The sequence below is a fragment of the Pseudonaja textilis genome, chromosome 1, assembly GCF_049901715.1.
Source record: "Pseudonaja textilis isolate UNSWEBS1 chromosome 1, rPseTex1.2, whole genome shotgun sequence".
NCBI lineage: Eukaryota > Metazoa > Chordata > Lepidosauria > Squamata > Elapidae > Pseudonaja > Pseudonaja textilis.
In genome coordinates, this window is record NC_141990.1 from 161,441,744 (window position 1) to 161,468,287 (window position 26,544).

The 26,544-nt window shown below is 40.1% G+C and overlaps 1 protein-coding gene across 4 annotated transcripts in view; it reads right to left on the minus strand.

The window, feature by feature from the left end:
- The window catches only part of HDAC4 (histone deacetylase 4), a 182,694-nt gene that overhangs the window by 83,346 nt on the left and 72,804 nt on the right, over positions 1-26,544 (minus strand). For all 4 annotated transcript variants that reach the window (XM_026707841.2, XM_087919583.1, XM_087919582.1 and 1 more), the window contains 4 exons: positions 24,398-24,507; positions 18,408-18,524; positions 18,119-18,317; positions 17,178-17,401 (listed from right to left, as the gene is read on the minus strand). In XM_026707841.2, the coding sequence (XP_026563626.1) occupies positions 17,178-17,401; positions 18,119-18,317; positions 18,408-18,524; positions 24,398-24,507 (650 nt within the window). The remainder of the gene's footprint in view (positions 1-17,177; positions 17,402-18,118; positions 18,318-18,407; positions 18,525-24,397; positions 24,508-26,544) is intronic.

A 26,544-nucleotide genomic window follows, 5' to 3' on the forward strand; every position in this document is an offset into this window, starting at 1 on the left:
AGGACCAGGAGCAGCTGTCACCTGTTAGCAATGAGGAGGAGGTGGAGTCCACACCTCCTCTTGATCAAAGGACAAGTAGAGCAGAAGAGCACAACACTGGTCAGTTAAGACTACTTGTGAAGAGGCTATCTCATCTCTCATGAAGGGCTACAGTAGCATCACCCAATCCCACCCTGTAGACTTGGAGTAATGTGACCAACTCTGTGCCTTGTGGGGAGAAGTGAGGTAGCAGAGTTACTAAACATCAAAGTCAACCTCTCCTCAGTCTATCATTCGTCTACAAATGGAGAGGCTGAAAAGACAAACCAGCTCCTCCAACAGTATCTGAGGTGCTACTGTACACACAACTAAGACAACTAGCCATCATTACAGCCATTCACAGTATTTTCTTATAATAACTTGCTGAACTCATTGATTTCAATGACACTTTTGAAGCCATGTACACATCCCTAAAATATTGTCAGTTCATCCTGCACTGGACTCCATCGTTCCAGGGGTGGTTGACTTCTTACAAGAGCAATATGCTGTACAAGACCTGTTAAAACAGCAACTTGATCAAGCGAAATAGGCTTACAAAAAGGCAGCAGATCCACCCATAGCAGTAGGAGACAAGGTTTGGCTTTTTACTAGGTTATCAGTCACTTCAAGACCTTCCAAGAAGTTAGATGCTAAGTTTGTGGGCCAGTCTGAAGTTCTCCATCAAATCAACCCTGTGGCCTTCAACCTACAATTGGCCTCTTCAATGAAGGTGCATCCAGTCTTTACCAGAGCATTACCTGTCATTTCCCCCCCCCCTCCCCTCCCCCCAGCACAAGAAGATTCCAGGTAGAATACAAGGTGGGAGAAATTTTAAACTCTAGGAAAAGAGACAAAGGCATCCATTACTTGATTCATTGGAAAGGCTATCTGGTGTCCGGTTGCTCACAGAAGAACAATGCCCATGATTTGGTTGTCTGTTCCACGAGCACTTGCCTGACAAGCCAAGGCTGACCAAGCTACTACCACCCCACCCAGTTTTGCCTGAGGAACCTGTCAAGGAAGCGGTTAACCAGACTCTGCATTTCTCCAGAGAGAAGAGGGAGACTCGCCTGCCACATCTGGCCTTCAATTTCCTGGAAGGAGAGGAAACCTCTTTCTGTATTACAGCAAACACCAGATAGATCACCAGCTCCAACAGAGGAGAGGAGAGAATTCCTTTGAACAAGTTCCTATGAAAACTCAGACTTTGAAGACACAATGCTGGAAGAGGAAAGCAGCATAGAAAAACCCATGGAAGAGGAGCGGGGGCAATAGGGAGGGATGGGTGATATAAGAAATGACCAGTTTGAGCCCGAGGAAGAGGTTAAACATGTCATGAGTCTTTGTGTGCCTGCAAGAGATCTAAATCCAGCCCACCTTGAATTCCTTTCTTAACTCCTGCACATTCCCTTAATGGTCATTTGGCCAGATTCTTGTAGAGAGCTAAGCTTGCAATAAATCTTTATACTCATTTGAACTGGCTCAATAGCAGTAACTATGAGAGGGATCTCATGGACAATCACTAAAATAGGGGCCAGCAATGTGCAGCAACAGCCAAAAAAACTAATATGAGTAGTTCTTGACTTACAATAATTGGTTGAGTGACCAAAGTATAAACAGCACTGAAAACATGTGACTAATGGCTTTTTTTCAGTTACAAACTTTGCAGCACCTCATAATGATGTGATCAAAATTCAGGTGCTTAGCGACACTCATATTTTTGACCATTGCTCTATCCCCAAGGTCAGTGATCATCTTTTGCAACCTTCTGACAAGCAAAATCAATGGGGAAGCCTGATTAACTTAACAGCTGGGTTACTTATTTATCAGCTGCAGTTATTCACTTAACTGTGGCAAGAAAAGTCATAAAATGAGACAAACTCACTGAAACTAATGCCTCACTTAACAAGAGAAATTTTGGGCTTAATTGTGGTCTGCAATAACAGAGGGATAGAATCAAGATCACATGTAGTATTAATACTAGTTTATAAAGCCTTAGTAAGATCACACATAAGACTACTGCATCCATTTTTGGTCACCACAATATAAAAAAGATGTTGAGATTCTGGAAAGAGTGAAGAAAAGAGCAACAAACATGATTAGGGGGATGGTGACTAAAACATATGAAGAATGGTTGAAGGAATTGGGTATGTTTAGTCTAGGGAAAAGAAGGATTAGAGGTGACATGATAGCAGTGCTTCAATATTTGAGGGACTTCCACAAAGAAAAATTAACTCATTTTCCAAAGTAAATGCATTTTCCAAAGTACCAAAATGCAAGACAAGAAACAATGGATTTAAAATAACCAAGGAGAATAGCAAGGAGAAATTTCCTAACAGTGACAAAAAGTAACAAGTGAAAGAGTTGCCTTTAGAAATGTGGGTGCTTTATCACTGGAGGCTTTTAAGAAGAGACTGGACTGCTACTTGCCTGGAATGGTAGAAGTCTCTTGATTAAGCAGGGGGCTGGAGTAGAAGACCTCCAAGATCCCTTCCAACTCTGTTTATTATTCTATATCCAACTCTGCTAATGTCAGGACAGTTCACTACTCTTCAGTTCCTGCTCGTTGAATGGTTCATATGAGTGGTCTTAGGCAGTTTGTTAGCCCAGTGGATGTTTCTTAGGAGGATCCCCCAATCTTTGAACCATTTCTTTAAACTTTGTGGTAAGAAGTTCGGCTTATTTTGTTCCTCTGATTTGATGCAAAAAAATTAAATGATTTATGTTATCAGAGGTAATTTTTACATAATTCTGAAACTGGAACTTAAGGATGAGGCAGCTTTGAAAAAGAACAAACTGTATGGATGTGAAGGTATCTAGTAGACTCTGACTGGAAGCTTCAGATGATAGTGATGTACGTCAGCTAGCAATGTAGATTTAACTGCCTCTTTTCAGAACTTACCTCTTGAAACAGGATAGAAGCAGATGATGTCCAGTAAGGCCTCCTTCAAATGATAAAGTGTGAATTGAGCATAGCATCACATAAAGCAATTATGAGAATTCATCTCTTGAAAGTAATCTTCCCAAATGCAGGCCAGGCAGCCATTAAATTAGGAACTGTTTGAGTTCTGATGTCATTTATGACTGGACTGCTGGAGCACTTCTTATAGGGCTGACTGCCAGAGTTGCAGAATAAAAGAAGTATCTCTTCATGCCCTGAGAAGAGGAGAAATGAAATGATTTGTCAGGGCATTGGAAGAACCAGCTCTTGGTAAGGAAATTGGTATCAAGAACTAGTCTGTAAGTAGATGGAGGCCAATGGTTGATCCCAAGTCTCCTGTTCATCTTCTTGTTTAGGGAATCTGACTATTATTTTGACAATTTTTATAACTGATTACACCTATGCCCTAAAAGGAGAAGTTTGGCATTTCAAAAATTGTCTCTGTAGTTAATTCTAATGATCAAAGACCTGCAGAGTGTTGAAGTGCCATTGCCACTGTCCCAGTCTTAGCACTGCAATCTGTGCTACATTCACAAAATATATGAGTTGGAAGGCACCATAGATGTCATGTCCTCCAAAATCCTGCCAGTAAAGGAATCCAGGAATGTTGTACTATGGTAATATGCTGCTTCATCATTCAACTTGCAGAGCCACATTATCTGCCATTTATCCATAAGCAATTGGGGCTGGGGAAGGGGGGAAAGTGACCTTTTCACAAAGAAAAAGTAACACAAGCTTAACTGTTTACAATCTAGAATAATATATTTAACAGAACAGCAGAGTTGGAGGGTACCTTGGAGGTCTTCTAGTCCAACCCTTTGTTCAAGCAGGAAGCATTTCAAACAAATGGCTGTCCAGTGTCTTCTTAAAAGCTTCCAGTGATGGAGCCTCTGAAGGCAAGCTGTTCCACTGATTATTTGTTTTCATTGTCAGGAAAATTCTCCTTAGTTCTTGGTTACTTTTGTCCATGATTATTTTCCATCTGTTGTTTCTTGCCTTGCTTTGGAAAATAGGTTAACCCCCTCTTCTTTGGGGCAGCCCCTCAAATATTGGAACACTCCTAACATGTAATTCCTGGCCATTCTTTTCACTAGATTAGACATACCCAATTCCTGCAACCATTATTCATGTTTTAGCCTCCAGGCCCCCACTCATCTTTGCTGAACTCCGAACTCTTTCCAGAGTCTCAACATCTTTTGAGATGTTTTGATGACCAAAACTGGATGCAGTATTCCAAATGAGGTCTTATTAAGGCTTTATAAAGTGATATTAATACTTCACATGATCTTGATTCTATCCCGGTGTTAATGCAGTATAAGATTACATTGGGATTTTTTTTGGCTTCTGCCAAACACCTACAGTACCTTACTTTTCTTTCCATTGAATTTCATTTTGTTATATAGGACCCAGTGTTCTAGTCTATCAAGATCTTTCTTTCTAGATCTTGAGCCTATCTTTCTGGGTATTGTCTATTCCTGCCAGCTTAGTGTTTGCAAATTTATTGAAGAGTACTGAAGGGTACCCCACTGCTTACTTTCCTATGTGTAGATCTAGTTCCATTAAAGACTACATGTTGAGTGCGGTTTGTTAGCCAGTTACAAATCCATCTGTTGGTAGTGCTGTCTATTCCACACTTTTCTAGCTTACTAAGAAATAGCTTGTGATTGACTTTTGTCAAATACTTTACCGAAATCCAAAATACTTCCACAGTATTTCACTAGTCCATTAATTCAGTTACTTTATCAAATAATGAAATCAGTTTTGATCTGATCTCTTTTTGGCAAATTCGTGTTCACTTTTGGTTAAAATTTTGCTTACTTCTAGATATTCACAGATCTGTTACTTGATATCTTTTCCAGTATCTTCCTAGGTATTGATGTCAGGCTCATTGGTTTGTAGTTCCCTATCAGCCTGTAGTTTCCTGTCATATCATAGGTCATATCATTGGTCTGTAGTTTCCCATCATTTCATAGACCTTTCTTCCCATATTGTCCAGCTTCCTGCCTTCCTTATCAATAAATACAGGAAGATCACTAAGCGTCCATTTGAATGTAATTTAAAGAACAGAACTCTAAAAAAATCAAGCAGTTGTTTAGCATTTATCTAAGCCACCATTTTTTTGTGAAGTAAATGTTACAGAACAAATTCTGTGAGTAGTTTTTGCTACTGTCTCCCAATGAAATCCCAATAATGGTGTGCAACTTTGGCTAGGATAATATGTTATGCAACTTTGGCTAGGATAATATGTTAGCAAACAGGACTAATAAATATGGCAGATATGGGTTGCTGGATAGTAAAAAACAAAATCTGAAAGTCCAAAAGATTTCATGATATTTTCAGAATTGGGGAACAGCGGAATATTTGTTACAATAGTGGACGGAAATAATTGATACCAATGATAGTAGTAAGAGGCAAGTGATCTGAATATCAACCTGTGAAGTGAAGACCAGAAAGACCAGAAAAGTATTATGAACTTCTGCCAGTATACTTATTTAAGAATAGTGGTTATATAAATCTACCATAGATCTCTGTTTCTAAAAATGACTTTAGACAAAGAAGTCCTGACAGAGTGACCATCTCAAAATCACAAACTTTGGTATGAGAATGGGTGAACCAAGTAGATAATTTTTTGATTAATTATGACAATGAAGTTCAAGCTGCTTGGTGTCGTAAAGGGAAAGGTTGCTCTTTGGGCATATAGCTATCCTGTCCCCAAAGGCAGATACCAAAGATAATCCTATTACCTAAGTAATAAGTGAGAAGAAGGAAATGCACTGCCTGCTCCTGTAAAACAACCTCCCTTGAAGGATTCTGTATTCTTTGCAGAGGCCATCTACCAGGATTGCATTAATTTGGAGCCCCTAGGAACACTTCCCACAGCAAGGTTTCAATCAGTAGGCTCAGTAGTCAAGGAGTAATTCACTTTGTTTTGCCTCTGACGGTTCATATGAGTAATAAGGACAAGTGAGTTTTTTAACGGAAGAGGAACTTGGAGTTGCTAGTTAGTTATTCTTAAAAGATGGGCTGAAAAGAGAGTAAAAGTGAAGAACAGTCTTGGACAAATATTGATATAGTAACTAATAGAGGAGATGTGAGAATAAGTTGCAACATGGTTGGTATGAAAAAGGAGCCCAGGTCTGATTGTCCTTTTGTCAGGCCTGTTGCAACTTAAGCATTTAAGTAAGAAAGATCCTGAACTACATTTGTAGCAGATCTGACATTTAGTATACTTTAGTATACTTTTACTAAAGCCAAGTGGTTACAGGGTAAGCAAAGCCAGATCTGAATATTCCCATATAAACCCAGTGCTTTTCCCTTCTCCCAGGCCCTCCCCCGCTTGGTCCCTTTGTAAATGTCCAACGGTATTCAAGCTAAATGTTTTGGTAACAGTCTTAAAGTTTGGTGCCTCTTTGGTGGGCATTTGCATTTTGTTCTCATGCTTGTGTCCTTGGATTTTTCAGGATCTGTTCAAATCTGGCACCTCTGGTTCCTGTCATCTTATCATACCCTCTTCCCTATACCCCCTTTTATGGCAGAATGCTATCGAAGCTAAGAAGGGCTGAAGCAATGTGATGGCAGATATAATATTCCGCCCCTCTTGAAAAAGTGACTCATTTCTGAAATAGAAAGAAATCAAGATAAATACTTAAGTGTTCACAAAGGTTTCAATGGGGTTTATCTGGATATTTATTGTGAAATTTTCAGGGTAGTTTTAGAGCTCAAATGTGTTTAGCACTTATTCAGTTTCCGCAGGGGGAGGGGCGGGTGGGTAGGAGATCCTCCCCTGATATCAAGTATTGCATTTTTCCTCTATGTTTATGTGAATCTAAAATCTCTTTGACTTCAAACTGTTGTTTCCCCTCATTAAGGACAGGGGTTGGAGATGGGAAGTGATTGCCAATTTCAAGAGGCTGCTGTCCAGGCTGCCTCTGTTCATTTCCTAGGAAAGACAATCCTTGACTTCATAGATTAGAGAAATGTACTTTTACTAGGAACAAACTGAAAATAGTTTCAAGCAAGCTATAAAGTTGATGTGCTATGAGCACATCAATTTCAAACACAGTATACAGCCCAACCCCTTGTAGCTAGGCAACTGCATACCAGAGCCAACAGACTTGACCTTGGAGATAACAGCAGTTGCAAAGCTGCAATGTTAGCTTCCCCCTATTCCCTCCCTCCTATTCTATGGCACAAGCAACAGGTTGGCTGACATTGCCCCCCCCCCCCCCGTAACACGAGGCATTAGCCCAACAGAGAGAATTTATACAGTTAAAACATACAATACATCACATCAAAAAAAGTGATGTCGTCAGGGTTTGTCGGGGTTTCTTCTATGGAAAATCTGGAAGAGTTTAGGTGCCCGGACATGTTTAGCATCCACCCATTCAGACTGCGCAGGAGGAAAATGTTTCCAGGCAATGAGATATTGGACTCTTCCTCTATGTTTCTTTAACTTCAAAATGCTGCTCCCTTTCAGTGGGTAAAGGAGGAGTGTCATGTGCAGGGTGAATGGGTGATACAGTTTCAGGTTTCAACAAATTGCAGTGAAATACAGGGTGAATATGCTTGAGGTTCTTGGACAACTCCAGTTGCCCGGTGCCTGGGTTACTTATTTAACAATTGGGAATGGGCCCACTTATTTAGGAACACATTTATTAGATGGTTGGGTGGACTGTAAGTATTTTGTGGAGAGATAAACTCTGTCACCTACTTTAAAATCTTTTGGCTTCACACATTTTTTTTGTCAGCTTGTTTCTTATGTGCCTGACGTGCTGCCTCCAGTGCGTTACGGGCAGCTGGCCAAGTGTTCTGCAGTTGAGCTATCCACTCCGCTAAGGAGGGTACGTGTGGCTTCTCTTGAGGCAGCTTGACAGTCCTGACAAGAGGCCACTTTAAATGGGGTGAACCCTGTGCTACTATGCACAGAATTGTTATATGCTACCTCTGCAAATGGCAAAAGGTCAGTTCAATTGTCCTGTTGGTAATTAATGTAGCACCATAGATACTGTTCAAGGACTATGTTAGTTCTCTCACAAGCCCCATTAGTTTGGGGGTGATGGGAGTAGCTTAAGCCCCAGGCTGTTCCCAACAGCTTCAAAAATTCCCACCAAAACTGCGATGTAAATTGTACTCTTCTATCGGAAATAATGCGCTCAGGCACAATGTGTAACCTATACACTTATTGTATGAAGAGTTTAGTTAACATCTTTGCAGAAGAAATTTTGGGGCATGGAACAAAGTGCATCTGTTTTGAAAAAAGTTCAGTAACAACCCAAATAACAATGTTCCTTCCACTTTCAGGCAATTCCACAATGAAGTCCATAGATACTTCTTTCCATGATGGCTGGCACTTAGCCTGTTTCCCCAGAGGTCTCTTTGCTGCAGCACAAATGGACAGCTGGCCACATAGCTTTCAATGTCTTTCTTCAAGGAAGGCTACCAAAATTGCCCATTAACCAAATGCAGAGTTTTTCAAATCCAAAATGTCCTGCTCACTTAAGAGTCATGGGCGCCTTTTAATATGTTGTCTCTTAAGCTGAACGTCATGTATAATTTGGCCCCAAGCCAAGCCAGTCCATCGTACATGGTGCAGTCATTTTTGTTAGTAAGCCATTCATCAACTTGTAGTGCTTTTTTGAGATTCTCACACAGTTGATTTGGAATCTCAGATTCCTCCTTCCCCTGAGCTCTAGTGGTTACCAGGGCTGCTAGCGACTTCAAGGGGATAACAGGTCTGACCACTGTAGCTTTAATGCTGTTGTATTGGAGCAATCTAGACAAAGCATCCACCATAAAATCCCCCCCTCCCCGGGGCATAATGCAGTATGAAGTCGAAATGATTAAAGTGTTGAGCCCAATGGATTTGTTTAGAGGATAGCCTGCATGGAGTTTTCAGGGCTTCCAGATTTTTATGGTCAGTCCCTCAAATGGCATCCTTGCCCCTTCCAGGAAATACCACACTGCATATGCCTCCTTCTCCCATATTGCCACTTCTGTTCAGTCTCGGTGAGTTTCTTAGAAATGTATACACATGGCTGTAACAACCCCCATTCCTCTGCAATAATACCACTCCCACGGCAACATCATTCACGTTGGCCTGAATTACAAAGGGAGCATCTGGGTCAAGGTGCTTCAGCACAGGTTCTGCTGAGAACAGTTATTTTAGCTTTTCAACTGCTGCTTGGCATTCCTTGGTCCACTTAAGTGGCTGGCCTGGTTTCAGCTTCCCCTCACCCTTAGTTTTTAAAAGGTTAGTGACTGGCAACGTGATCTTTGCAAAGGAGGGGATGAATTGGCAGTAGAAATTGGAAAAACCCAGGAAGTTTTGCAATTGTCTCCTAGTGCAGGGAAGGGTCCACTCTAACCCTGTCTTTACCTTTTCTGGGTCCATTTTCACTCTTTCTTTTGAGATATGATAACCCAAGTAATCAAACTTCTCCTGGTGAAATTTACACTTTGAAAGCTTTGCATACAGTTCAGCGGCTCGGAGCCTTTTAAGGACTGCCCGCACCAATTTCACATGTTCCTCCCTCATTTTATTGTATATTAAAATGTCATCTGAGTACACCAACACTCGCTTATACAAAAAGTCATGCGGCATCTCATTGATAAGTTGCATGAACACTGTGGGGGGCCCCTATAAGCCAAAAGGGAGCACTCAAAACTTAAACATTCTAGAGGGCAATTAAACACAGTTTTCCTTCATCACCCTCCTTGATTCATACCTGTTAGTAAGCTTCCAATAAGTCTAACTTAGTGAAGATTTTTCCTTTGGCTAAATATGCCAACATGTCCTTCATTAGGGCAGTGGGTAGACATTTTCTACACACCGGGTTTAGTCTCCTACAATCAATGCATCGACAAAGAGTCCCATTTTTCTTCTCCCAGAACAAAACTGGGGCTGCCACTCATGGCCTTGCTGGTTGGATAAATCCACATTTTAAATTCTTGTCTATGAAGGTGCGAAGCGCTCCTAGCTCATGTGGAGTTATCAAGTAAAGTTTAGGCTTCTAGAGTTTAGCTCCAGAAGAATTTCAATACTGCAGTCTGTGAGGCGATGGGCTGGGAGCACTTCAGCACTTTTCTTACTAAACACACCTCTCAACTCCCAGTACCCTTTTGGGATTTTGGATTTGCTTATTGAGTGATCCCGAGCTGCTACCCACAGCTCCCTTTACCTTTTGTGTTTGTTTCTCTCACTACCGGGTTTCGGGGTCTTTTCCTCTTCCTTGGCCACTTTCTGCCTAATCTTTAAAAGCCCCCTCTTCTAATTCACTCCAGGGGTCCATTTCTACAGCCAAGACAGTCCAAGTAGGAGGGGCCTCTGCATCCCTAGCACCAGTATAAAACTCAGGGTCTCTTTATGCTTTCCCTTTCTCATAAATACTGGTTTAGTTATAAAGTGAACTGAGCTCCCTCCAGCTACAGTCCCATCTAGCTTGCAAAACACTATGGGCACCCTCAGCCATTTGAGTCTCAGTTCCAGCTTTTCAATGACTTCAAGGCTAACTACACACCTAGTGCAACCTGAGTCCAATACAGCCAGCATCCTCCCTTGGGTCCCTGAAGAGGGAACCACTAACTCCACAGGGAGGGTTGCATGGGTCACTCGCTGACTTACCAGGGGATCATTGTCACTGTCAGCCTGACACAAGTTGGTCGGAATTCCCAACACCTCTGAGCCAGGAGGGGCGAACTCTATGATCTCCAGACCTTTCAGTGCTGTCTCTCGGGTCCTTGGAGCTGGTTTTGTTGCCTCTTCCTTTGGGGTTGTTCTGGCGCTGAAGTTGGGTCTGCTGTATTGGTATGCCGCAGCTCATTGCCCCTCCCCCCTATGTCTGAGGCATGTCGTGCTCCTGGGGTTATAAGGACTCACCCTGTCCACTGAACTTCCATTATCAGTCATGGAAAAGGTCGTTCTCTACTTCCACCGCCAACACATACCAGTGTTGTAGAGTTCATGGGCCCCACATGAGATGCAATTGTGGTAGACGTTGTCATTGAGGCCATCTTTGAAGAAGTCAATGAGGATGTCTTCAGACAAAGCAGCCAACCAACATGCCAACTCTCGAAACTCCTAGGTGTACATGGATATCGACCATCGTCCTTGGGTGAAGATCTTTATCTGGATCCCAGCCTTACGCTCAGCTAGTGGATCCTCAAACCATTGGCAAAGGGCCGACATAAAGTGGCCATAGTTCTGCAGTTGGGGGGCATTGTCATTGTAGAAGGAAACCATCCATTCCGCTGCCATCCCCTCCAGGACCATGGTTACTCATCTTATCCAGGCTTCGACCATCTCCAATTTGGCCCATACTCCTGCATGTAGTTCCACACTTGTACCAAGAAGAACCCCAATTGTTCAGGGTCTCTCCATACTGAACACCCAAAGCTGGGATTTTTCAAAGCTGGTGCCTTCGAGGAGCGGCCCCTGCAGGTGGAGTGACTTGTGCAGCTTGGTCTGGGGTGACCCAGGAACCTTGAGAAGCTGCCTGTGCAAGAGGTTCTTGGGCTCTTCGACTCCCCTGACCTGTTGTATCAGGAATAGGGCCTGGTTCAGCATGGCTTCCTCTGTACTTTTCTGCAGGGGGGTGTCCTCCCTTTGCCCCTCGTCCACTTGAGCCTAATGGGCTTCTCACTGAAGTCCAGCTCCTCTTACCATTCTGTCTCACCTCGAGCCTGATGTGGTCTAGTGGGGGAGCTGGCCATTGCTTCAGTTTCCTCCAGCTGACTCCCATGGTTGGACATTGGATGCTTGGTCCCCATGGTAGACTGCTGTCTCCTGCTGTTGACCATTAAAGCACAGCTTGCTTAATGTCAGGGCTGCCTCTGTTCATTTCCTAGAAAAGAAAATCCTTGACTCCATAGATTTAGAGAAAACTACTTTTACTAGGAACAAACCAAAAGCAAAGTTTCAAGCAAGCTATGAAAAAAAGGTGTAAGCACATCATTCCTGGCCAAATCAATCTCAATCTAGTTAGCCAGGACATATTAACTAATGGAGGGTTCATAGTGCGCCTCTGGAGATATAGGTGTAAAAGATCTTGTTGCTCAGGCTGTCCTGAAACAGAATGAGACAACTCGCCACCCAACTCGCTGCAGCTAAGTCTTCAATGCCAACTCACAATGGCCAATTTGGCACAGCCAAGTTTCCACAGAATGGCTCAGTATGGCCAATTTGCCATGGGTCAATTAGTTAGCCAGTTAGCTAGTCTGGAGGCCAGGTTCTGGAACTACATTCAAGTAGACAGCCACAGGTCGCTTGCCGTGCTTTATGATTTTGATCTTTGTTTCACCCTTTTGGTCGGCTGGGGGTCTTTGAATCATTTCCTCAGTGATGCCATGAACCTGTCAAAATTGTTCAATTTGATCACATCATCGTTCTGGAGGGTCACCATCCACTCTGCTACTTCACCTTCCAAAGCATAATCACAATCCTTTTGCCACTTAATTTGGCAGGTTGATTCCATACTCCTGCACAGGGTTAGTTCCACACCTGGGTCAGGAAGAAGGCCAGTTGCTTCAGATTGCCATTGAATTTCACTATTAGGGCCAGTGGCCAATGCTCCCTTCTCTGTGGAGGGGCGGCTCAGGCTGGTGGTGATAGCTGGGTTAGTTGAGCTACACCCAGCTGTTGTGCTCAACTCCATTTGTAGCAAAAGCCAAGTGGGTACAGCGTAAGCAAAGCCAGATCTCAATCTTCCATGTAAACCCCCCTCAGTCCCTTTGTAACTGTCCAATGGTATTCAAGCTAGGTGTTTTGGTAATAGTCCTAAAGTTTGGCACCTCTTTGGTGGGCATTTGCATTCTGTTTTCCTTGTGCTTGTGTCCTTGGATCTGCCAGACTCTGTTCAAGTCTGGCACCTCTGGTCCCTGTCTTCCCCCCTCCTATATCCCTTAACTCCTTCCTCCACCTTTACCCTTTTATGGCAGAATGCCATAAAAGCGAAACAATCCAATGGCAAATCGGACAGCTCTTTACTTTCAGGTTTCAGTGTATAACCAACCAAAGTGGTAGAGCCTAGGGCCATTAAAATCCTGATCTTCAGTGCTTCAGTTGCTGGCAAGACATCTATAATTCAGAGGGAAATTGCTGACTAGGAATGTATTGCAAGAACCTGTTCTACCCACAAGACTGTTCCAAGGACAGTGGGTTAGAACTAGAAGATGGGATGATTGAATGGCCATAATTTTAATAATCTTTTTTTAATAAATAAATAATAATCTTCTTATTAACCAGATGCTCCATTGATCATTTGTCAGTTTTGAGTCCTTACTGCTGCCCTGAGGTGGCTTGAACACTATAAGCATGCTGTTATCATATAATACATCCTCATGTGCCACAATACATTTTCCTAAGTAGATGGGATGATTTCAGATGTGGTGATTCTTGTTTTTTTTTTTTTTGGGGGGGAAGATTTCAATGTCTGTTCAAGATTTTATATCTTTCACAAAGATTATAAATTTGTGCCAATTGGTAGCTGGTCCCATACCCTGCCATTTAACTTGCAGTCAATTTCTGGTATAGATGGAGGCTGGTGGAATATTTTATGCATCCATCCAGCTGCTTGCTATCTTCTATTTTCTTCATCATTGAAATTATTTGTAATTGTGTCCCTTTCTTCAGAAGCATTTTGAACTAAGATTTTTGGCAGGAACCCTATTCTCTATGTCAAAACATTCCTTGTACAAATGTTATTCTGCTCCCTTTCTTCAATTATGTGGTTGGAACAGAGATCTTTTGGAACTGGGAAAAGGAACAAAACCCTGGAGAGTGGGATATATAATTCAGGAATCATTGCTGGGGGTGGGCTAAGAATCTCTGAAGACTGTGGTCAGTAATGGACCAAAAACTCAGACTAGAAACGAACAAATGTTTTTCTATATGTAATAAAATAATCATCCACACCTCAGATATTTAACTCCATATTGAAGCACAAAGGCAGGATTTTAGAAAATAATTGAACATAAAGAACAGAATATCTGGATGGAGGATCAGTGTTTCTCTTTGTTATATCAAATATAAAGAATTTGGCCAGTTATTGCTGAGGTTGTGACAATATGGAAAGTGGTTTTCCTATAGAGGACAAGTTGTTATTGTGTTTATTGGGTTTTTCCATAACTATTATGAGCATCAACAAGAGGAGCCATGCCAAAAATTACACCAAAGTAGGGAGTTACTGTTTGTTCAATCTCTTTAAATTAGAGAAAATTTGAAAAAAAACAAAAACAACCCATCATACACCTAGGGCATTAAAAATCCAAAGTGGTTGAGAGTAACATTTTCAACAAGGAAAAGGGTAATTATTCAGATAAATATAATAAACTCTAAACCGGTAGAATCCCACCCCTGGGTGGGGGGAATGAAGAAATGTATTTAAAATCAAAACAGCACAAATGAACTGAAATATATTTTTACTTTCAAAGAAATAGCATTTGGTAACTCTAATTTTAAATCCATAAAATATGTTTGGAGATTGGCAAGTAAAATCTTCATGGAAAAACATATCTAAAACTAGTTTGCTAAGTTGAATGAAGTCCAGATCTAATACATGCATAATAAATGTGTATTTTCAGAAATACAAAAAATGATGTAAGTGACTTGTATAATAGTCTTCACTCTGTTCTATAAATAAAAAATTCCTTCTTCAATTGTGTCTTTTTTTCACTGGAAGAAGTATCTATACCAGCAGCTTAAATTTTAAGGCAACACTGTATAACTTACATTGTGATCATTGCTTTAATAAGAGAATGAATAATAATCATGACACATTGATGATGCAGCACTTTTAAGCCTAAGGTTGATTACAGCATTTTTTATAAACTCTATAAACTCTAAGAAGTCTGTTGTAAAATATATAGAGATGAAGATGTGAACAAATGATATAATTTAACAGAAACATTCAGAAATTCTGTCAATGTAAGTATATCCTACATTTAAATAAAAACTAAACTATCAGAGTTCCACCTTAATTTTAGCCAAACTATTACATGTAATTTTGTAAAGCAAGAGTAAACTAACACTTCAGTCACAAGGCTATTCTAGTTGGTGGAGGGAGGGAGGGAGGGAGGGAGGGAAGGAAGGAAGGAAGGAAGGAAAGAAGGAAATAAATCTATAGTTTCTTTCCAATGAACCGCTGTAGATGGCTGGCTTCCTATACTCATTTACAAAAGGAAATACTTATATGGAAGCAGCAGTTTCCAGTTAGTCCTAGTTCCACAAGTTGCATTTTTAATAAACAAAGTCCATACTCGGACTCCCATCTGATTGTCCCAAACTGATTTAGAACATCTCACTGTAATCTCAAACAATTTTTATAAAATCAGGTATTAATCATTTAATCCTTTGACATTGATACAGTTCATAAATATTAATAATATACAGTTATATAGACAACATCTGGGATGCACAGTCTTACACGAGTTCAGAAACCCATCCTCTTTTGCAAAGAATGGGTGCTTGATATCCCATGGGATCAGGACACCCAGAAGGTTCCAGTCTCTATGAGAAAAGTGGCTATATGCTAATGAAGGGCTTGGAGCAATGCGAGTTCGCTACCTCACTTTGTGCAAACACTTTTCCAGATAGAGCCTTGAAGCCTTTGGAGGACACTAATTGAGGCTGCCTGCTGCTCCAGAAGTGGCAGGAAGGCTTGGTGATCAGAGAAACTGAGCAGGACACCCTCATTTTGCTCTCTCTCTGTTCTCGCTGCTTGTTGCTCATAGGCAAAGAAACAGAGATGCTGGAGAGAAGACAGATCTTCACAAGGTAAATGACCTGGCGTGGCACACTGGGGAAAGAAGCAATTGTGGGGAGCATGAGGTTTTTCAGTGGGTCGGGGCAGGCCTTGGGTGGTCTGAAGTAGGTGGCTTGTTCCATCACTAACTCCACTTCCCCATGGCCTTCCTCACCCCAAGATACCTCATATGCACTTAATGAGCCTTGCATTGGATTAGCAAATGTGTGGGCCAAAGGAGTGATTGTGTTCAAAGTACAAGATTCACTCCTACGAATCCTCAGGTTACGAATGGAATGGGCAGGCTCCATTACATTTGTAACTCGAGGCGTATCTGTACTTTCAGAAATCTGCAAGTCTTTCATTTTAAAAGAGAAGTCAACATTTTTAGGTGTCCATCCAATCTATTCAATTCTAACAAAACGTCTGGTAAATAATTAAGTAAACAAGAGCCAATTTTCAGAAGAATCCTGATTTTTAGTTACTCAAGTTTACAAGGTTATTGTCATGACCTGGGGTGTGGCACAAAGGCAACACAGTCAAATAAACAAGAAGAGTCCCTTTATTATCTCAAACTTTGCCCCCAATGTCCAGGTTACCATTGTCTGGAGAAAAACTCTCCCAGGAACAGTCTTTAAGTGGAGGAAATTCAGTCCAAAAACAAAGTACATACAAACTGTAAATAAAAATCCAAACAATTCACACTGCAGTAATTAACCTGGCAGGGCAGGAAAAGGAATTGCAGATTGAAAGAACAGCAAAACACACACAGTTGGGAAGACGCCAGGAACACAGATAAGCCTCAAGGAAACCAGATAATTCACGATTTGTTCCCAACAAGTTGCTCTGCACAGCTTCCCTTTTTAAACACTGTGTTCCCAGCTGCAGCTAATGAAGGCAATCAGGACCCTTTCCTCCCCAGTAAGCCACATAACTCACATTGCTCCCTTCTCTGTTCCTCCCTGTGTGCCCTAGGATGAAGAGGGGGTGGGCCTGGGTCCTCCTCTGAACCCCCTCTCCCTTGCTCTACCTCTCCCCTGCTCTGCCTAGCTGGACTTTGCCCTTCCCCAGTTTCTTCCACAGCCAATGGAGCCACACTCCCAATCCCAGTCAGCTGCTCGGCCTCTCCCTCCGAATCAGATTCTGACAGGGGCATGACAGTTATATTTGGAATATATTTCCTATCACCAGGAGTCCCCAACCTCCTGGGCTGTGGCACACTACTGGGCCATGGCATGTTGGGAACCATGCAGCAGGCAAACGTACGTCACTTGTAATGCAAATGCAAATCCCCTCTCTCTGCACACCAGTGTGCCAAGGTTAGGGACCACTGCTATACACCACTTTCCAAGGCTCTCCTATGAACATTCTAATGAATGAATATACTACATGATATAATTATATGCTGAGCATATTAAAGACACTTCCAAAACCAGTGCATTAAAACTGCATAAGCAAAAACAAGGAGCTGAAATATGTACCTTGTTAATATGCAACTGCTGCTGTTGGAATTGTTGTTTGTGTTTTTCCAAGAACTGATGATGTTGTTGTTGGATCACCAATTGCTGGAGGGCCTGTGCATTCTGGGGAAGGGGAGCAGACTGAGTGCGTCCCAGAGGACGGTGCTGCCGCAGTTTGTGTATTGAGGGAGATAGTCTATCAGCACCCACAAGAGATTGTGCATGGAGAGGGAGTGCCCCTAGTCCTGAAAGATGCCAGTTAGAAGGTAACATGTAGAAAACCAGTGGAGAAGAAAAAAGAACAGAAGAGGAAGGAGAATTTTGTAAGTAATTATTTCCATTACAGCAACATGCTTTTTTCATTTACTTGCTAACATTTGTATTCCAACCAGTTCCAGACTACAAATAGTTAAAACTTATAAAATAAACATGCAAATATAACTATCACAATTAAAAACATGATTAAAATATACAAGTATTAAAAACAAGCCAATGCCTTAATCACTTTGGCTCTTTAAAAATCAGACCTTGTGGTTGTAAAAATGGAGGATTAAGCTAGTCTCGTTGTTCTTTTTCTAATTTGTCAGTTTTTAAACACAATTAACCTAAGATAAAGAATTCTATATATGTCTATATTCCAATATGAGACCTACCCTAAAGAAAAACTCATGTGAAGAGCTACTGAAATTCATCATAAACATTATTAATATAATAATTTTTAAGTAAATTTGACTGAGCAAATTTATTCTTCATTGCTGCCAAGAATAGTTGCTGAATTCCTTAGATATGTAAATCATTTTATAAAATGATTCGAGGAATGGAGTAATTAGAAAGAGTAGCCATCATAAGCACTAGAGCACAGGTAGGCAGGAAGCTCAGACAATGCTAAACTCTAACAAAACCACCAATGCTGTTTCGTACTTTGGATCAAGTCAACTAGTTGTTGGAAGAAGCATCTTTACCTGAGACCAATGGATTTTGTGCAGTTGACTGTTCCAGCAAAACCATGTGTTGAAGAAGAGGGCTGTGTGTTGATCCCCCTTCTCTATCCACTGCTGTACTGTTCAAATAAGGAGTGATATGGGCGCCAGGAAATATGGAGATTCGTTGTTGTAATGATGGAATAGTAAGTCTTTCAGAATCTTGCTGTCCTGATCCACTCTGCAAGCATATAGCATTACTGAATTTAAAAAGTGATCTATGAATGAAGTTAAGATAATAACTCCATTTAAATTATACAATACCACTTACAGTACATGGGGTTGCTGCAGGTAGTCCTAAGGTTATATTAGGCAATGAGGGAGATGTATACAATGGAAGCTGTGTTATTGAACCTTCATGATTAACCAGTCTATGAGCCAAGGTAGTCTGAAAGAGAGCCAAAATCCTGCCTCAGAATTTATATTATATATAAATATAATATATAAATTATATAAAAACAAATACCTCATGTGTAATCATTATTTGGAGAAGCTTAAGTATACTTTTTGGGAGAGGAGAGTCAAAGGAATTTAGAGAAGGTCTATCAACGATATCAATTAATACTGTATGCAGTATTCAGAGTTAAGGTTTGTTGTATTAATCATCAAGTACTGAAGCAAACGTGAAATCTGCTCAATATAAATTGTAACTAACAACAGGAAAATGGGAATGGAACATTTTCTTCCACTATTATAAGGTCTTGGTGACAACAAAGTTGTGTTTTTTAAGAAAGCCTGGGACTTTTAACTTAATTTTTTGAACTTTTGTTTTTGCTTTTTATCTCTAAATGTTAATTGGCTTGCCGATTTATTTCAACCCAGTACCAGACTTTATCTTTCTGCTTTCTCTCTGACTTGGTTGCTCTTACCAATTTCAGTATTTCCGTAGAGAAACAGAACACACATTTCTGAATGGTGAAAATATATTTCGACTATATTTTACCGAATATTCACTGTAGGGAACCTGTATTTTATTAACTTGGATCAAAACAGTCAGCAATAATCCCGTTTTTTTTCACCCCCCTGCTCTGCTTATCTGCTTCACTGAGTACAACATATTGGATTACAGAGAGAAGACGGAGACTGACACTGGGAGTAGGGGTTGGGAAGAGACTGCTTAGCAACAGGCAATCTCTAGTCAAATTTAGTTCTCAAAGGTTTGATGGATTCATAAAGTCCATGGAAAACATTCTGAAGAAACCAACTCTAAATATTTTAAATTCACAAAGAAATGTGTTTACAAAGTAGTAGATCAGGGGTGGGATCCTACTGGCAAAACAACTGGTTCGGTGAGCGCTCTGCGCACAGTACTTGTAAATCAATTTCTCCTGCAAGCAATAACCTTCTCCTGCTGACTCAACTGTGCCACGCAAAGCAAAGGGAATAAAGGGAAGCCTAGAGCCCAGGTGGGCAGGTGGGCCCAACTGAAGCGAAGATCTTTGGAGCAAACCAGTTTGGTGTCAACTGCTCTTCGAAGCTACCAGTTCTATAGAACCGGGCCAAACCGGTAGAATCCCACCCCTGTAGTAGATGAGTTGGAAAACAATATGTACCCAGAAACAACACAGTTTGTGGAAAATCAAAGTCAAGAGGAATGTGACTTTCCAGCAGTAAAGTGGCTGGGAAGAAACATGAATCTAGAAACAATAGAGCTGACTTCATACGTCTTTCTGAAGTTCAATCCTGTGTTTTCATATAAAAGTAGAAAACTCTCTGGCTGTTGTTACTGAGAGATGGTCCGATTTCTTGTGAGCCAATGGGTTCTAATTCTGTTGCTGGATAATGAGATGCCTGTTTGTTCATTTAAAATGGTACCTTTGGGATTGTGGTTGATGTAGTTCGTTTGTTCTCAGTGATTGATAGACTGGGTCAATGTCAATGTGTCTGTTTACTGACTTATTAGTGGAAAACCAACAGTGTTAATCTTTTTAAGATATTATTTATTTTTAATGTCTTGTTTGTTTTTTCTTTTTTTTTCTTTTTTAAATATTTTGGTGTTTTGTATTTTAACTTTCCTTGAATAAACTAAATCTTATCACAAAAAGACTGCAGCTTCCCTGCAGAAGTGAGGGGCGTAAAAAAATCTCGATTATCAAGGCTTGAGATAATTCTGACAGGGGGGATAACGATAGATTCCCCCACCTGATCATGTTGCCATAACTTCAACAAGAAAATCATATCTGGCAATAACCATTGTCCTAAGTTAGTCTAAAAATGATCTGGAATAGCCTAATGACCACTATGGTGGCCATGAACTTCTGGAATGCTTCCAAGGCCTCTGACAATCCTGAGATGGCCTCCAGCAACTTAAGAAGGGCACTCAGAACCTAACCCACAAACTTTCAGGTCTTCCAGGGCCTCTCCCAAGGGCCACCAAGCTCTGGCCACAGTCTCATGTTGCCAGCTCTGGTTTTCAATCCTGGGTTGTGCACCCACAGCCGCCACTGCTACTGCCATGGAGGGCCCAGCTCTGGTCACCAACCATTAGCTTTAACTCCCTACATTAAATGGTCTGGATATTCAGGCCCGTTGCTAGCATTGCAGTCTGGCCTCAGCCCTCACAGCTTTGGCTAATCTCAACTGCTTGCCTTTCGACACTCTTGCCATCCTCAGTTTCTAACACGGGGCTCCATGTACCAGTTGCAAACTACTCCAGCAGCCTCAGCCTTCTCTGGCAATGGATCCAGCTCTCTTCCAGTTCCTTAGTTATTGGATCCTCACCGCTTCCACTATCAAGGCAAATGTCGTTGCCACGCTTCCCCCAAAAGCCAAATCTGATAGGGATTCAGGCAGGGGACTGGGAAGACTTCAATGAACAGAGTAAAGGAAAAGAGGTCCCCTGGATGATTCCAACCTGCTCAGGGGGAGGCCACCAGAAGACAGTATCAGGTGTCCACTCCCATTCATCTTCTTGTTTGCTATTTAAAACATACCCATCTATAATTGGACAAATAGAAGATAAACTATAATGCAACAGTTCTGTATTAAATATATTATGCACATCAGTGAGAGCACAAGTGATTTTATCTGGAGAACTGTGTAAGCTATTCATATCAAATAATAAAGCACAGTAGTCCATTTTTCCTTCTTGTGACTATATAAAAATCTTTGTGCAAAAATGATGATGGCAGAGAAGAATTATTATTCATTGAATAGATCTTCAAATGTTTGTACCTATTGCTTGGTTAAATTAGTTTTGCAGTTTTCTTTCATTATTCTTACAGATACATGAAATTTTGCAAAGGATTTGGATAAGGAACAAAAAAAAAAAAGTACAAATAGTCCCTGACTTATGATCACAACTGAGCCTAAAATTAATGTTTCTAAGTGAGAGATTTGTGACATTTCTTGCTCCAGTTGTTAAGTCAATCACTGCAGTTGTTAAGTGAGCAACACCGTTACGTGAATCTGGCTTCCCTATAGACTTTACATGTCTGAAGGTTGTAGAAGGTGATCACTTGACCCCAAGTCACTTCAACTACCATAAATATAAGCCACTTGCCAAACGTTTGAATTTTGATTGGGTGACCATGGGGATTCTGCCACGATCATAAGTGTGAAAAATGGTGGTAAGTCACTTTTTTCAGTATTGTGGTAACTCTGAATGTTCACTAAATGAACTGAGGACTACCTTTACTTATCTTCAACTATTAAGTAATTATCTTTAACAACAAGTGGGTCCAATCACACTTGGCCAATAAAAAATTCAATTCAATTCAATTCAATTCAATTCTATCCTATCCCTATTCACTGTGATTTTGAAGGATTCACAAAGTGTTGCAAGGGCTGTCCCAGTTCTCTGTGTGTGTATACACAGAACAAATTTCTCCTACATACATAAACTTGGACAAATAGTCAGGAACACTCTTTGAAGCATCTACAGGAGACCGCCATAACATGCAACTGTTTTAATCCTGAGAAGAGAGCTATTTTGGTTATGTTAATAAATTTGGGGAAGCATCACTTTCAAATGCTTTGCACAGTCTTATTACCTATCACACACTTCTCATTTATTGTAAAATACACAGCCTGAAAAAGGGATTCCTTTGTCTCAAATATATTTCATATATTAGTTTTCTTGTTTGGTTTGTTGAAGTATAAAACTGGACGCGAAAGAAGATTCATGCAATTATTTCCCCTATGAAACAATATAAAACCAAAACTGGATTCTGAAGAAGCAGGATAGAAAGTGTATTGACTTTTGAAATTTGGTCTTTGGAGAAGAATCCTGAGAATGTCATCATAGATAGGCTATGAAACAAAGAAAATGGATAATCAAAATCAACCTAAAAAGTTCTCTCTTGAAACACAAATGACCTAACTCACATTATCATCTTAAATACATTATGAAAATATCTCCATATGGTTACCAAGAGCTGACATCAATTTGATGGTATATAATCAATCAACATAACCTTGAAAGCCTCTCAAAGTTTTCTGCTACTTCCCTCTTACATTAAACAGAATCAAAGCAGGATTATCTTGAGCTTCTTTCTTGACACCCCCCCCCCTTCATTCCTTGGGCTAACTTGACCCTTAATAATTAATGCATTATTTCCTTAAGATCTTATTCTTCTATACTTCTCTAGAATATTAGGTGAAGAGAATTCCAGACTGAATTAAATAGACAACCAGAAATGGTGCTTCAGACCACAAAGACTTTGGTCTTAGAGGACTTCAAACATTCATGCTAAAGTTGCTTTGACAGTAGCCAAAGGTTTCATAGATTCAGTGACCATCCATGAGTCAAACTATATGGTCAAATATTGGAAAGATCACTGCCAAAGGAGGAAACCAATTCGAATGATCTTCTCTTATTTGAATTCTATGAGAGTTTGGTTTAGCAACCTAAATAGTCCCTTTCAATTCAGTAATTTTATGAGGACTTCTATCCAGCGTCTATTTCTGGTGCTGATTTTTAATAGTTTGTAACTCAGGCATAAAATGCAAATGGGAAGAACATACAAAATAACAAAGTTGACAGGGACATTGGAGGTCCTCTAGTCCAACCCCCTGTTCAAGCAGGAGACCCGATACCACTCCAGGCAAATGGCTATCCAGTCTCTTCTTAAAAACTTCCAGTGATGAAGCATACACAATTTCTGGAGGCAAGCCATTCCACTGAACAACATATTTTACATAAAAATATAAATACTATGTATATGCAGGGAATATATTTAGATCTAACTATGAATTAAGGCTGTTTAGGCATAACAAATCATTGTATTGGTCGAGATAAAAAGCAGTATATTATAAAAGAAACAGATAAATTCTTACACTGCTCATTCTGTTATGAATTTCAGAAGTCTTTGTTAAAACAATTGAGTGCTGGACAGATTCTTCTGATTCAAGGTATAGTACTACTACAGCTGCTACCTGGAAGGAACTTCTAAAAATGAATGGAAGAGCCTTTGGCTTTTAATATAAGACTTCCATTTCTTTTAACTTTAACATGGATCGAGTGGGGGAATGAGGTAGTATAATATAGCATCAGACCTAATTCTAATTTTTTAAAAAAATCTGGATCAGGTGTGTTAAAACTTCCTAAAATCAATGACCTACTTTGTTATTAAAGCCCTCTTTGAGTTGAGAAGACGATAGCTGAAAGACTGTGCTTTAAAGCTAACTGTGCACCGCAGCAATCCAAGACCACAAGATATTCTCTCAGATGTGAAGCAAAAAAATACCTGAGAGGCTTCTCAATTAGTGACATGAAGTTTACAGAATTTTTCTCCATATAGTTAGTGGTACCAAATTTAACATTTTTCAACACATGCAAAACCTTTTCAATTATCAATCTTTAATAATTTCTGTTATTGCTACAAGTTCATTTGCTCCTTTATCTTCAAGATGTTCTCATAAGCTTGTTTTCATATTTGTTGTTCTATGTATAGGACTATAAAAAAGTTTTGTTATATTAATGAAAAAACAACAGCTCACAGAATAGATTCAATGGATCCTACCTTCCCTGAGCATAAGCTGAAATTTTAAAAATCCTGCAACTAAATATATCCATTGCCTCAATGCAATATCAATACTTCTAAATAGTAAAATATTATCAGCTTTCATACTCTCGTACCTTTTAATATGATAGACAGCCAAAATATTACTATAATTTAAAAAGAGGAAGCATTTTCAAGAAGTCTATTTAGATACTTAAAAATTGTTAACATCCTCAATGAAGTACCTTCTTCCACAATGAAAATGTAACATGGCATACTATAGAAATTTATTAGAATTGAGCAAAGGAATGTATCTTACCTCTGTTTGTATATTTATAACTGATCCAACTCCATTTTCAGTGCTTATATTACTGGAACTATTGTTTGGAGAACTAGGGCCAGATCCAGGAGCACTATTGCATGCAGATTCTAAAATATGTTAAAAATGTTTATTAATATCCTTAACAAGTATTAAATATTTGGGAGATCTATGGAAACTAGATTGTGTACTACCAGATCTCTATGTAGCTGCTGTGACTTCGTATGTATTAATAATCTTTTCTGAAACAGACTAATTCTCAGTCCTGGACCTCTGCTCAAAGAACCAGTAGGCAGCCATGGTAAGAAGTTCAACTTCATATTGTACACCAGTTACGCTCCTTCCTGAATAGGGAGGCCCTTCTCTTAGTCACTCGTGTTCTAATCAACTCTAACTTGGATTACAGAAAGTTGTCGATTTACAACTACAATTGGGATCAGAATTTTACTGCTAAGCAAGGTGATTGTTAAGTGAGTCATGCCTGATTTTATGACCTTTTTTGCCACAGTTGTTAAGCTAATCACTATAACGTGTTAAGTGAATCATGTTAAGTGAATCTGTCTTCCCCTATTTGCTTATCGAAACCAGATGGGAAGGTTCAAATGCTGATCACATGATCGTAGGACTTACAACCATCAAAATATATGCCATTTAGCAAGCACTTAAATTTTGATCATGTGATTGTGGGGATTCTGTGACAGCCATAAGTGCAAGAAACAATCCTAAATCACTTTTTTCAGTACCACTGTAACTCTGAACAGTCACTATACAAATGGTTGTAGGACTACTTGCATTGCATAAGGCTACCTTTGAAGAGTATCTGAAAGCTTTAGCTGATAGAGAATTTGGCTGTGTGACCAATTTTGCGTGCGCCCAAACCATTGAGTGTTGGCTTACTTCTGGTTCCAATTCAAGATATTGGTTATGACCTTTAAAGCCCTACATTACACATAGCCAGGTTACTGCGGAATCATCTTATTAATTCAGGCCATCGCATGCAGTTAGGTAGAGAAGATATAAAATGGATTCTGTCAGCTAAAGTATTTTGACTGGCAGAGTCCAGGAAGGGAGGCTTCTCTGCCATTGCTCCACCCCTTCTGAATATCCTCCCCCAGAGGTGAGGTGGGTTCCTCACTCTCCTGGCCTTTTGGAAGAGTTTGAAGACCTGGCTCTGCTGATTTGCATGGGTCTCACTAGAGAGTATGTAACCTTGGGGTTGGTTAGTGCTTTGAAAGCTCTCCCCTTTCCTTTTTAATTATTCTATCCTTGTTTTTAACTGCCTTTTATTGAAATCTGCTTTTATATAGTTTTTATGGTTTAATTGTAGATTATCCAGAGTTGTTCTGTGAGTAAGATGGGCAGTCTCTAAATTTGATGATAATAATAATAATAATAATGATAATAGCTTTACTTGGAACAACTTACATCCTGAGACGATACCTCTAACACCATCAAACATCAACATCTGCCTATCCCAGGTTCTGGGGAAGGACTCGAAAGGTGGATAAAAATGCCAAATCCAGTCTGAACATCTGGTTGACTGTGCAATGAACCATAATAATAATATATAAATAAAAATAAATCAACTGATTAAATGGAATATAATAGTACTCTTCAAAGGTATGAAGGAATGTCACATAGAAGGTATTTTGGCTGTTCTCTATAAGAGTACAGGGAATAGACTAACTGACTTTGCTCACAGGGAGACAAATCCTGGTTGAATGTTTAGAAACAATATCCTGACAGCAAACTTCTTCCTCAGTTTTAAAATTTAAAGAGCTGATTCCAAGGGAAGAGTTGATGACATTTTTTCACGGATGTATTCAATGCAATGATAAAGACACTTTAGATTCTTGCACTGATCAAGGAGTTTCATCTGAATGGCCCTTTCCATTTCTATGGTTCTATATAATACCATATGAATCACATTGTTACAACATCCCTGGCATGTGGCCATCCAAGTGACTATTTAACACTTCCAATGAAAGAGTCCATTGTCTTCTCTTGAGCAGCTTTTGCAGACATCATTTCTGATGCTATTAAAATTTATTTTCGTGTAACTTAAACTTACTGTTTTGTCTTCTGGAACAACACTGGACAGATCTATCCCATCTTCTACATCACAGCCCTGTTGATAGTTGAAGACA